We start from the raw sequence: 12,449 nt of genomic DNA, 5'->3' as shown, positions 1-12,449 counted from the left end.
CGCCTCTTGGGTTTCTATCAAATTGCCCCGTGCAGGTCAATACTTGTCCCTATTGCGCGTTTTGTGGTCATAGTTTCTTTCGGTTTATTTCCTTTATCTGCCGTCACGTCCATCTTTTAGTCTTCTTACGGTGCAGGCCACCTATTCTCTCACTTCACAATGGATACTCGCTACCAACCAGAAGGTTTGTCCTTTGGCACAAAGGACAATTTCAGCCCTAATTTCGAGAATGGACGATTCCCTCTCGCTTCCGACCAGCAACAACAATCCCAATATACACCTCAACCACAGCAACTGAGCCAGTATGGCCTACCTTCGGGTCCTCGTATGCAGACTCCCCAGCAGCAAGGCCAATATGGACTGCCTTCTGGACCTCGTCAATCCCAGCACTCGCCTCAGTCAAGCCGGGATGTAAACAACTACTCCCGCTTGTCCAACCCTCAGCAGCAGCAACAGCCACTAGAGCAGCAACAGCAACAGCTACAATCGAACCAGTACCAGCCTCAACCTGTCGCACCTCAACAGAGCCAGTTCCCATTCCAGTCTGGAGAGACCACTCGCACCAACACATGGGCGAACAACACGCCAGCAACGCAAACTCCAGCGCCAATGTACGCTTCTGACGCAGGCTACTTCCCCGGCCCAGTCGACGCCAATGGGTACCGTATCGATACGAAGGAAAGGCCACAACAGCCAGAGAACCCCTTCAGAGACCCAGCTCTCCAGTCTCCGCCACCAATGGACGACGTCGATCTGGAGAAACACAAGCACGACGATGGCCACTCAGGATGGGACAAGCACACTAAGATTCCTGGCAGGAAGGACCCTAATCAGCCATATCTTACCTTTGGAGAGCGAATCAGGCACTACACATGGGCGAACTACACCCTGACCATGGCCACGGGTGGTCTTGGTACGCTCATCGCTATCCAGCCCCATTCCTTCCCTGGTCTTATCACTATCGGTGCCGTTTTCTACATCCTCAACCTCATGCTGTTTACTGCTGTAACAATGACCATGGTTCTTCGTTTTACCAAGTATGCTGGATCCTTCAAAGCCTCTATCACCCACGAACGTGAAGGCCTCTTCCTCGGACCATTCTTTCTTTCCATCGCTACGATCATTACCGGTACTCAGAAATACGTCATAGAAGCTTACGAAGCGGATCATCCAAACCGAGCTTGGGCAGTCACCACAATGGCGGTTGCATTCTGGGCCTACACTTTCTTCGCTTTCTGTCTGGCTAGCTTCCAATACTCGTTCCTCTTTTGCCACCATACATACAAGCTCACCAGCTTCATGCCTTCGTGGCTTCTACCTATCTTCCCTATCATGCTTTCGGGTACGATTGCGTCGACCATTGCCGCTTCACAGCCTGTGTCTGCCAGAATGCCGATTCTGGTTGCAGGACTTGGATGCCAGGGTCTTGGATTCACGGTAGCTATTCTCATGTACGCGCATTACATTGGCCGTCTTATGCAGGTCGGGTACCCCGATCGTGAGCATCGAGGAGCCATGTTCATCGCTGTCGGCCCGCCTTCTTTCACCTGCTTGGCTTTGATTGGTATGGCCAACGCCCTCCCTGACGACTTCGATTTGCAGGGAGACGGCCTCGTCGATGCCAAGCTACTCAGGACTCTGGCTCTAATTGTCGCGCTTTTCCTTTGGGTATTGGCTATGTGGTTCTTCATGGTCACTCTTATCGCTGTAAGTTTGCTACAACACCACATTCCTATCAATTACTAACATCGTTTTCAGGTCATCAACTCCTGGGCTGTTTACTTCCATCTCGGATGGTGGGCTATGGTCTTCCCCAACACCGGTTTCGTCATCGCTACCATCTCCATTGGCAACTCCCTAAAAGATGAGACGGTGCTCTATGTTGGGAACGGTCTTACGATCGCTGTTATCACCATGTGGTTCTTCGTCCTGTTCAAACACGTTCAGGCGGTCTACGTGGCAGATATCATCTATCCCGGCATGGACGAAGACATTGCCGATCACTAAGCACCAAAATACAGTGATCTCGGCACTTTCGCCTCACGCCGTGCGATCTCTGCTGTCAACTTATTTTCACGGCGTTTTCTCTTCCGGTCTGATTCTATCACTCGTTGTACAACCACGTATACGCCTCACGTGAGCCAAAAGCATCACGCTCCTTTATACCCCATGTTTTATCCTCTCTGTTCTCGCCACCGCTTCTTGCCTTCTCCCCTCAGAAGCCGCCAGCAGGTCTCAACGCTTCTGCCCTTATAGATCACACTCCACCATCGATTCCAAGCATTAGACCTAGGGCGCGACAACAGAACAACTTGTAATGCACCATCTCAATCTCAGTCTTTGTATTTCAAGTTTATCCTTTTCCTATCAGCTTTTGCATAGCGTCGGCGTAAAAAAATTGGGAAGGGGCAACAGATACCATGGGCAATGATTTGAAGTTGCGCACTGCACTTTGATGGGCATATAGAACGTCCAATTCATATAGATCCACAAACAATGTTCGAATGCATGCGCGCGTTTGTTGCTCTTTCCCACCAATTTTGGTGCTTTCTCTTTTTTTCGTCATGCTCATTCCGCAGCTCTTCTCCATGAACCATGATCTGGCCCTCACTACCTCGAAGACCCCTTCCCCAGAAAATCATCATCACAACCCCATCTCATCACATCTCCGCTCTCACTCCGCGTAAAACAAGGCTGACAAGCACATAGACAATTAAAACGGCAGATAACACACTGCATGAAACACCTCAACAGTCTCACATACTAGTGGCCGCGCCAGCATTACAACCTCCGACCTCCGAGGATTATTGTGAAAAGCTTGGCCACCTTGGCGGAACTTCATCATCTCTGACACGTACCTCCCCCCTTTTGAGCCAATGGCGGACCAGACCAGGAGGCGGAGAAACTTCCGCTAATGGTCTGTGCGTTGCGCTGTGCGGACTTCTTTTGTTTGATGCACAGAAGCCAAGACGGTCTTGGTTGGTACTTGGTTCGTGAAAAAGATATCTTGGTGATTCAAGTGAAGGCTTGGTTTGTCCTGATCTGGACCACGCTTGAGATGCGATTGGGGACGGCGATGCGTACCGGAGCGGAACGGAAAGGACTGTGTTGCTACAATGCGTGTGTGTATATCGCGACCGGATAAGATTCGATGCGGGCTTGGCGAGCAAGAAAAGACGTCCATGGAGTGGACTGAGTGGGGAACGTCTCTAACAGCACAGTGGGGTTGAAGTGTATGGAAGATGGAGAGTCGATGGGGAATTGGGGAAAGTGGAGATGTAGATCAGTGTATGCGTGTTGTATGGTACCTATGGACTCGTCAAGTCGACCAACGCTCCGAGACGCTTGACGCGTAATATCTGTGACGCGGATGACGTTCGATATTTCATGACGTCTATCGTTCTACAGCGAGCTCTTTGGTGTCTCTCGATCTTTTATCTGTCTCACTAGTCGCAGCGCTTCGTCCAGTCCTCGTTTGGTGTTCTCAAAGTATACGTGGGAGAAAGAGCTGCTGGCTTGACCACTGATGGTCCTTGCTTGGATACCGTGGCTTATCACACTTCCCTGGAGCAGCATTAGCATGATGTATTTTCTGCTTTCGAGCCATACATCGTAACGTTGAAGTACATCCACCTCATCATACAAGAACAAAACAAGACAAGTCCAGACACTTACCCTCATCAAGTGAAAAACCCTCGCGATGTCCCATTTATCCCTTCTGGGATCCCAACCCGCCTTCTGCTCATACACATCCAGCAGCCCCCCCATCCTTGGCAAACCGTTCTCTGCTAGATTCTCCTCGTCATAGACGTCACCTCCTTGATCATCTCTCACCACCTGCTGTACCGTAGGCCCTCCAGGAATTCCACTCTTACTAGCCCGATTCCAATACGGACCAGTCACATACACAACATCCATAAGCGGATGCCCCAACGTACTCAGTTCCCAATCTAGCACAGCAATGACCCTGGGCTCCGTAGGATGCAGGATGATATTGTCAAACTTGTAGTCCCCATGGATAATGCAAGTGCGCTCGCTGGGTAGATGACTTCGTATATAGGCCACGATCTCGTCGAAGTGGGGATGTGCACGGCCAAGTTGTTGGTTAGTAGCGACATCGCGGACTTGAGCTTGTTGAGCTTCGATACGGGAGAAAGTGTTGCAATGGCGGGCGTAGAAATCGGTTTTCTTGCCAAAGGTTGATAGACCGATGGTGTCTGGGTTGATGGAGTGGAGCCAGGCTAGGGTAGATATGACGGACTTCCACGCGGCGCAGCGGTCTGAGAGAGGGAGGGTGGAGAGATTGGGGTCCGTTATTATGCGGCCTTTCACAAACTCCATGATCTGTTTACCAGTACATGTTAGATGGAAGAGATGAAAGATGAAAAGAGAATGGGACGTACGTAAAAAGCAGTTCCGATGATTGAAGGATCCATACATAGACAGTATACTTTTGGTACAGGGAAACCCTCCACTGTTCCGAGTGCTTTCAATACCTTGTATTCTCGATCGACTTGGTGCGCGACAGGTGAGATGATAGTCCCGCTGGGTTTCTTCCGGAGGATATAGCGTGTACCAGAGGCATCGTCGACAAAGTATGTCGGGTTGCTCTGTCCATATCCAATCTTTGTCGATATCACAGGTGTCTGCAGATTGGGTATCTCTTGCTGTAGATATGATCCAAGCTTTACGTCGTCCAGATCATGCTGCGTCTTCTCTTTCTGTGTATTAGCCATGGTGAGCCAACTTCTGCTTTCTTTATCTCTCAGATCCAATTATACAGGTGAATCCAGGTGGAAACACGAGATGCATTGTGGTTCTAAAATTGTGCATTGGAGATCGTAGTGTTGTTCGAGTAAGTTGTGTCGATCTAGAGGTTAGCCTCGGGAAGTCGCGTATGAGGGGTTCTGGGAACGAGCTAGTCGGTGCTTGCGGGGCGGGATCTACGACAAGGCGCAGTTATTGCGAACAGCAAGTCGAGCAGACTGGGTAATGAGGATCGTCAGCGCTGATCAGAGTAGGATTGCCGTGCAGCAATGAAGCTGAATTGATATAATCTCTACGCTAAATAATCGCGCAAGACGAGCATCAACTATGCTCTGGGTATCCCAAGAAAAGCTATAAAAAAGCCCAACTGCAACGCCAAAGAAGGAATAAGACAGGAACAATATCCCAATCGACCATCTTCTACTGTTTTACAACTTAGACACAAGAATTAGAAACCTCTCACATGGCGCTTCGTGTCTAAATATTATTTTTCCGGCCAGATACTCTTGTGCCCTTACGACGACGCCTCACTACCCTCGCTGCTGAAGTAACTTTGATCCAATCGTAATATCCACTCAATCTTTTCCCTCTCACTTCTCGCTCGGAAGATATAAGTATTGCTTCTGGCAAAGACGGCAAAGACAACGTCCTTGTGCACGCCAGCATTTCCTTGTCCGTTACTTTGCTGTCCGCCTCCAAGTAGTTTCGCAATCTGCGGCGAATGATCAATGCGCGCGGTGCTGACATTAATGGCATTGATTTCGTCGCCATCTGATGAATAGATGTGGAGATAAGGCTTTCGCAGCTCAACGTATCGCCGGATCCAGCGCGTGTTCGTTGGATCCGGAGTGAGGAGATAGGACGCTTTCATGAGATTCGGATTTTTGCTAATGAACCGGACGGTAGCTGTTAAGCTAGGTGTTGGGTTTGGCGACGGAGAAGAAGAGCGTGACGCGAAGGCGGCGCCATTGACGGGTGGCTCAAGGTTTGTGGGGTTGAGTATGATCTCTGCCGGAGCTTTCTTGGTTTTCCAGAGTGAAATCATGCGTTGCAGAAGTGCTATCTGAGCGTCTTCTAAGGGCTTGTCCTTGTTGGAAGCAAGTGCGGAAGTGGGTATGCTCAGTGCCTTCGACGACAAGACGGAACGCGCCGTTTCTATATCTGCGATGCGAGCGCGGCGCTTCTCAACATCGATGAAGTCGCGTACCAAAGAGACACCACGAGGTGTCCAGCCCGAGAGCTGTTCTTCGCCCTTTACATAGTCGTCTTTTGTGTTCATGCGCCAGAGGTCTGTCGCACGCTTGACAGATGTGGGACGGATTGCGACATTGAAGATTCCTACTGTCGAGTGAACAACTTTCACGGTATTCCAGATACTGGCCAAAGAGAAGAGTGACGTTTGGCGCATATACGAGCGGCCTCGAATCTGTACGAAAAGGTCGAAAGAGAAGGACATCGGTTCGATAAGTTTGGAGGATGTGACGTCGAAGAGGAGCGTGACCTTGACGCGGAAGTTGTCCTTTGTCGCGCGATCTAGTATTTGTGACGCGTGAGCCGTGCTGTCCCATCGTCCTACAAATTTGACATTCGTGGTGCCATCGGCGTTCTTCCGAATGACGGGTGGGGAGATGAGATCGACAGGTACTTCCTTCACAGGTGAGCCGTAGTTGGGACTGTTGCCAGCTGCGTCGACCATTCGAATGTGACCCATGCGTACCGACTTTACATCCTCCCACTGAATTGTATCTCCAGAAGTGTGTGTAAGGTTGACAACAATGCGACGCGCAAGACCTTGGTGAAGTTGGTATACCCCGGCGTCCGTAACGTTGCTTTGTGTTACCTCAACAGGCTGGTAGGTCCCATCGTCCGTGATTTCTTGTATCTGGATGCGTGAGAAGATGTCATGTGTATCCTCTGTGTAAAACTCCGACTCTGGCAATCGCGCATGACGGCGCTTTTGCTTGGGTTTTTCTGCAGAGTCGCGCATATCATCCCAGCTCAGAAGCTTATCGAGGTGGATGTCGGTGACCTTCGCGAAGATAGAGATTCGAAGGAAGGTCTCACGCGGGCTTGGGTAGGGAAGGCTCATACTGTGTACACTCTCAAAGCGGATAGGCCCTTCGTTAAAATCGGTGATCCAGGTTGTGGTCGTCGCTCCACTCTCGTCAGAGATACCGGGGACGAAGAGTACAGCATGGACTTGAGTGCCTTCTCGTTCTGGAAACCCAACAAGTTCATGCATACCAACATTGAACTTCAGCGTAGTAGAGGGAGCCTCCGCAGAGGAAGGCTCTAGCGATAGCCGGATGATACCAATAGGGTTCGCTGTGTAAGGAGAGATGACATCTAGACTAAAGTCTCGTACTCTAGACTCGAACACAGCAGCAAGCGGAACGTCCACATCGCCAATGCGCGAGAACTCGGGCATACAGGGTTCGGAGAATGGCGACTCAGGGTTAAAGTGCTGAAAGTATTCTGGTCGGTTCATATACTGATGCATTTGATGCATCCGTCGTACGCGATCGCGGAGCTTCTGCAATGACCACAAATGCACCACTTCCTTCTTGAAGTCGATGACACGAACACCAACACATGGCTTAGACTGGCTGTCGAGGTGTTCGTCGTCTTCGCCGGGGATGCCCATGTTGACTAAGTCGTAAGATGACGGAACAGTATGGCCGACGTCGACAATACAGAATTGGAAAACCACGTGCTTGTCCATCTGTTGGCTCATGACTTGAGCTTCCTTTAGGATAGCTGCGTTCTGCAGAAGCGTCTCCGCCATAGTGACATACTTTCTTCGCCGCCACTGTCTGAACACTGTCCGGATCAACTCTAGTTGCTGTTCATTCTGCTCGGTGTTTCCGGGTATTGTTCCGACCTCAGAGGCTCCATTACTCTCGGGTACGCTCTCGGGTACCCATTCGTGCCCAAGCTCTTTCATTTGGCGCGCAAAAGCCTCTTGTTGCTGTTGTAATTGCTTCTGCATCTCTTCTTTCGCAGCCCGCAGCTGTTCCAACTCAACTTTGGCTTCTGCATCAGCCTTCATTTTCGCACTGTACTCCCCCTTCTTTTCGTCTATCAGGTCTTCCATGTCTTCTCTTATCTCTTCCATCTTTTCACTGCCGTCTTGCCTCGGCGTGGACGGCATCGTCAACATGGTGTCGAGCGAGAAGTTATCCAGTGTCCCTCCAGAGGCATACTTCTCTCGTACAGGATACGACGACATTGACTCTGTATCTTCGTCACTGAATATCCTACTCTCAGGACGGGCTTTGCGGGTTTCGCGCAACCTGCTGAGATCCTCGAATAGTGCTTCAAAGTCCTCGTCTGGAAGGTTCTCGATCCGTTTATCAGGCCCGAGCCAGGCGGTAAGAGCCTCTCTGCGTGCGTAAGAGAATTCGGACTCACGACCGCGTTGCCAGAATGCAGGCGATCCTGCTCTGGGACTATCGGGGTCGAAATCGGAGTTTGCTATGCTGATGGCGCTGTACGATCTGTCGTGACCGGGTCTTGGTGCAGGCGAAGGAGAGTTGAGCTGGCTGGCAGTAACCGTCTGGCGGAGTAGGCTTGTGCCTACTTCAGCACGCTCAGCTCTTGCCTCTTGTGGGTTGTTGAAGCGGAAGATGTGGAAGTCGCCGAGGATGATGCGGTGACCGCTCTTGAGTAACCTTGGCTTATCGATGCGTACGCCATTGACCATGACACTGGCGGTTTCCTGGGGTATCACAGTCACCTTGCCGTCCACGTTTTCGAAGTGACAGTGTTCTGCAAGAATTTGTGAACCATTCAGACGTATTTGAGCAGTCTGGTTTTCGACGTCAGAATTGCCTACGGTCGTTGTCCCTGGTTTCAAATTGTAGACAAGACATTCAGTCAAGAGTGGATCATCGCTCAAGTTGACCAAATGAGGCATGTTCTTGGGTGTTGATAGGCCAACAAAACCCTTTTCAATACTGATGCCAAGCTCCTCCAGCGCAGCCTCCCGCTCTTTGTGGATCTCTTCTGTCTTTTGCAGTTTCTCTTCCCAGGTTTGGTTCAACTCGGTGTAGAGTTTTTCGGATTGATCAAGCTGCTCAGCAATTTCAGCTTTGGAGACTTTCTTGATCGAACCGTCTGCTTGTGTAATAGAAACGATTTGCTTTTCCAGCGGTGTGTCGGGTGCATATTGCTCTTCCACGACGCCGTTTCCTCCGGCACCCCCGCCCCCTCCTCCGCCTAGCTGGGACCGCAGTTTTGAAAGCTCTTCCTTGAGTTCTCTGATCATGCGCGCGTTGGGGTCCTCGTTCACGACAGCGTGGTTCTTGATGCGTTTGGCGGAATCGGCGTAGCGGAGGGTCGAAAGTGTCTCCTCAAAATTAATGTCGGCGGGAGAGATGGCGGCAATCATAGCAGTCATACTGTTTCCTCCTAATGAGTCTTTCAGGAGCCATGTTAGGATAGAGTCTCGATACGGCACTTGTGTCTTCTTCTTCCCTCCCGATGACTGATCTGCAAGCGCTGCAATGACACGACCCAGCGTGGATAGTGACCTGTTGATCTCTGCGCCCTCCTTCAATCTTGCACCAGTTGCACCAGTGGATTGCGCTCGTTCTGATCCAGCCAAATCGACCAGACTAATCTTGGCCACCCTCTCCCCGCTCATGCTTGTCTCGACATCGTGGCGCTTCTGGGTGAGGGTAAGGGTAAAGACGGCGTGCGATCGGGAGGACGTCTCGTTCATGTTGGTTGCAGCCACAGTACGAGCCTTGTTTCCTTCGTCCATGAGGTTCTCGATTTCGGGGAAGGACTGAACGACGAGTTTGGCCAGATCTTCGACATAGGGACCGGTGGATGGATGCTCTCGAACTCGTAGATTTCCCTTGTTGGATGGATTCAGCAGATCGCGCACGCGCTCGTTGTAGATTTCCAAATACGAGACTTCGACGGTGCACGAGGAGTTCTTGTCTGCTTGCAATCCCTTGATTCTCTCAAACATGTCCTGGCAAATCTTGGGGATGATTCCGTACTCGGCGCCATAGCCCATCATGGAGTACGACTTTCCTGAACCCGTCTGACCATAGGCGAAAATACAGTTGTTGTATCCCTGGAAGGCATTGTCGAGCAGCGGCTTGCCCAGGTCTTCGTGTAGGTTGTCCTGGCCCGCATAGTTGGGAGCGTCGCGGTCAAAGGACCAGTACGACCTGTCGAATGCGAACGTCTTGGTGCCTTCAGCGGCGGCTTTGGCGGCTTTTCCTTTGACGTCGGCGTGTGATGGGGGAGAGAGGATGGTCTGGTCGCCCTTCATCTGCACGATACACTGTGCATTGCGCGCCTTTTCTGCGCCCTGTTAGTCGCAGCCTTGCCTGGATCCAAGTGAAGCCTACCTCGGCCGTTGAAGGGCCTGCATCGCACCACGACCTTGATGTTCCCTCCGCCAGACGCCATGATGGGTGCGGTAACTTAATTCCTGGGAAATCCGGGGTACTCGGAGAAAGGAGATGGCAACGGGGCGCTCGGTCTATGCAGCGGTCAGACGCGGAATCTGGGAGACTTCATGGGCGGCGACGACGGCGAACGGGCTTGGTCGGGCGTGTTCGCGGCTCAGGGGGTGGTGTTGTGGTGCAAGAGTATTTGTTGTTTTGCTCATTAACCACCAACTGCTCAAGATTAGGTACGCGATCCTGGCACGAGTCCTCGATCCCTGCAGCCCACTAATGCGCTTGGACTTGAATGCTGGCTGTCGTGCAGTGGGACCCTGACACGGTTCAGAGACACTGACACTTGTGCCAACAGTTAAACATATATTACAAAGATGAAGCTGCCGATGGCACGTCTTCTGCCAGGCACGCTTTCCACTTGTCGAGGGGCAGCTCCAGAACGGGTCGGTACCTGGCATGTGGAATGCTGGGGACCCTAACTCTGCCTGCGCAGTGCGTCATTCCTCACCAAAAATAATAATAATTCACGACCGCGACAAAACCACGCCAAGGCACGCGACACCCGTTCAACGCGCACAATCCAATGTCGGCGACAGAAGCGACCAACGACATGTTCGCGCCGCCCGTGAACCGCGCCATGAAGGTGCTGGATCGCAGCTTCTTCCAAAAGACCATCCCCACCTCGGCTGCCCGCATCTTCAACCCCAAAGACATATCGCGATGCCGCAAGGAACTCACCGCCAGCAAGGACACGCTCCCAAACAATCGGGTGGACCCTATAAGAGCTGACCCCGATCCGGAAAGAGCGACCAAAGGAACAAAATGCCTGCTTCTGCGACCAGAAATTGTCCATGGTGGTGAGTCACAGCGTGGTGGTAGTACATGGAAGTACTGAGTCTGAAACCAGGCAGATCGGACGACATGGTCCCCTAAGCTACAGAGCCTTGAGCAAGACGGTACACTGGGCGTGATACCCTACCAGCTGCAGCTCGATTACGACTACTTCACTTACTCGGAGATAACGAGTGCCATCATTCCCCCGCCCGAATCCGTACACGACGACGAGATACCCCAGGGCTTTGCCCTCGCTGGTCATGTCGCCCACCTGAACCTCCGCGAACGATACTGGCCCTACAAACACCTCATCGGGACTGTCCTTGTGGACAAGAACCCCATGGTCAAGACTGTCATCAACAAGCTTGATAACGTAGGCACCGAGAATGCCTTCCGCACCTTCCAGTACGAAGTGCTCCACGGACCAGATGACATGAACGTCGAACTGCGCGAGCAAGGCTGTACTTTCAAATTCGACTTTGCAAAAGTGTACTGGAACACACGTCTACACACCGAGCACGAGCGCCTCTGCAACATGTTCCGTGAAGGCGAGGCAGTGTGCGACGTCATGGCCGGCGTGGGACCCTTTGCCATACCAGCTGGAAAGAAGAAGTGTTTCGTCTGGGCCAATGACCTGAACCCCGAATCCTACAACTCGCTCGTCGGAAACATCAAGATCAACAAAGTAGGTGACTTTGTCCGTTCCTTCAACACCGATGGTGGAGCTTTCATTCGTCAAGCATCGGCCGATCTGTTGACCAGCGACGAGCATTCCGTCGCCATCTATCCCAAGACAAAATTCTCTCGCAGCAAACCAGAAGAGAATAAACAACCAGAGCCCCTCAAGACGCTTGTTCAGCCACGCTTCTTCTCACACTACGTCATGAACCTGCCCGCCTCTGCCATCACTTTCCTCCCCTCCTTCATCGGTCTCTACGCCAACGTCCCTGGCCACTCCGCTGCTGATATCAAGAAACTCCTCGCACCGCACACTTCCCAGAAGCTGCCCATGATCCACGTACACTGCTTCTCTACAAAGAGCGACGACAACGTAGAGGAGATCAAGGGTATCTGCGACGAGGTTAGCAGGCAGTTGAGTACAACCATCACACCGGATATGGAGGATGTGTATATACATGATGTAAGGGACGTAGCGCCTAAGAAGAGGATGTTTTGTGCAAGTTTTAGATTGCCCGAGGAAGTTGCTTTTAGGCAAATATAGAGCTCGGTGCTGTGGACACGAAAGGGAGGTTGACAAACGATGTTGGACAACATGAGCCATGATGATGTTGTGTCATCAAAGTGTGGCGCGCGCAGTGGCAGCCTTCGCAGTTTGCAACATCTGACCTTTTATAAACGTGCCTTTTGATACCACTATCTACTGAGTAGGATATGTTACTCCGTTGCGGTGCTAGAGTCAGGGCCGGG

At 51.5% G+C, this 12,449-nt stretch overlaps 4 protein-coding genes across 4 annotated transcripts; 2 read left to right on the top strand and 2 right to left on the bottom strand.

Moving 5' to 3' along the window:
* Positions 1-159: 159 nt before the first annotated feature.
* Positions 160-2,007, top strand: J4E82_006326 (uncharacterized protein; the record flags this gene model as incomplete). The annotated part of the gene is made up of 2 exons (XM_051732583.1): positions 160-1,707; positions 1,759-2,007. The coding sequence occupies 2 exons, from the start codon at positions 160-162 to the stop codon at positions 2,005-2,007; spliced, it is 1,797 nt and encodes a 598-aa protein (XP_051587729.1).
* Positions 2,008-3,402: 1,395 nt separating this feature from the next.
* J4E82_006325 (uncharacterized protein) lies at positions 3,403-4,736 on the bottom strand (the record flags this gene model as incomplete). Its single annotated transcript, XM_051732582.1, has 3 exons — positions 3,403-3,564; positions 3,676-4,344; positions 4,404-4,736. The coding sequence occupies 3 exons, from the start codon at positions 4,734-4,736 to the stop codon at positions 3,403-3,405; spliced, it is 1,164 nt and encodes a 387-aa protein (XP_051587728.1).
* A 545-nt stretch (positions 4,737-5,281) lies between these two features.
* On the bottom strand, positions 5,282-10,194 carry J4E82_006324 (uncharacterized protein; the record flags this gene model as incomplete). Its single annotated transcript, XM_051732581.1, has 2 exons — positions 5,282-10,086; positions 10,134-10,194. The coding sequence occupies 2 exons, from the start codon at positions 10,192-10,194 to the stop codon at positions 5,282-5,284; spliced, it is 4,866 nt and encodes a 1,621-aa protein (XP_051587727.1).
* A 576-nt stretch (positions 10,195-10,770) lies between these two features.
* On the top strand, positions 10,771-12,243 carry TRM5 (tRNA(m(1)G37)methyltransferase; the record flags this gene model as incomplete). The annotated part of the gene is made up of 2 exons (XM_051732580.1): positions 10,771-11,044; positions 11,099-12,243. The coding sequence occupies 2 exons, from the start codon at positions 10,771-10,773 to the stop codon at positions 12,241-12,243; spliced, it is 1,419 nt and encodes a 472-aa protein (XP_051587726.1).
* Between the last annotated feature and the right edge of the window lie 206 nt (positions 12,244-12,449).

This window comes from Alternaria postmessia, assembly GCF_024291825.1.
Source record: "Alternaria postmessia strain BMP 2775 chromosome Unknown scaffold_36, whole genome shotgun sequence".
Lineage (NCBI taxonomy): Eukaryota > Fungi > Ascomycota > Dothideomycetes > Pleosporales > Pleosporaceae > Alternaria > Alternaria postmessia.
The sequence above is the reverse complement of the archived record's forward strand: the minus strand, read 5'-3'. Positions and strand labels throughout refer to the sequence as shown.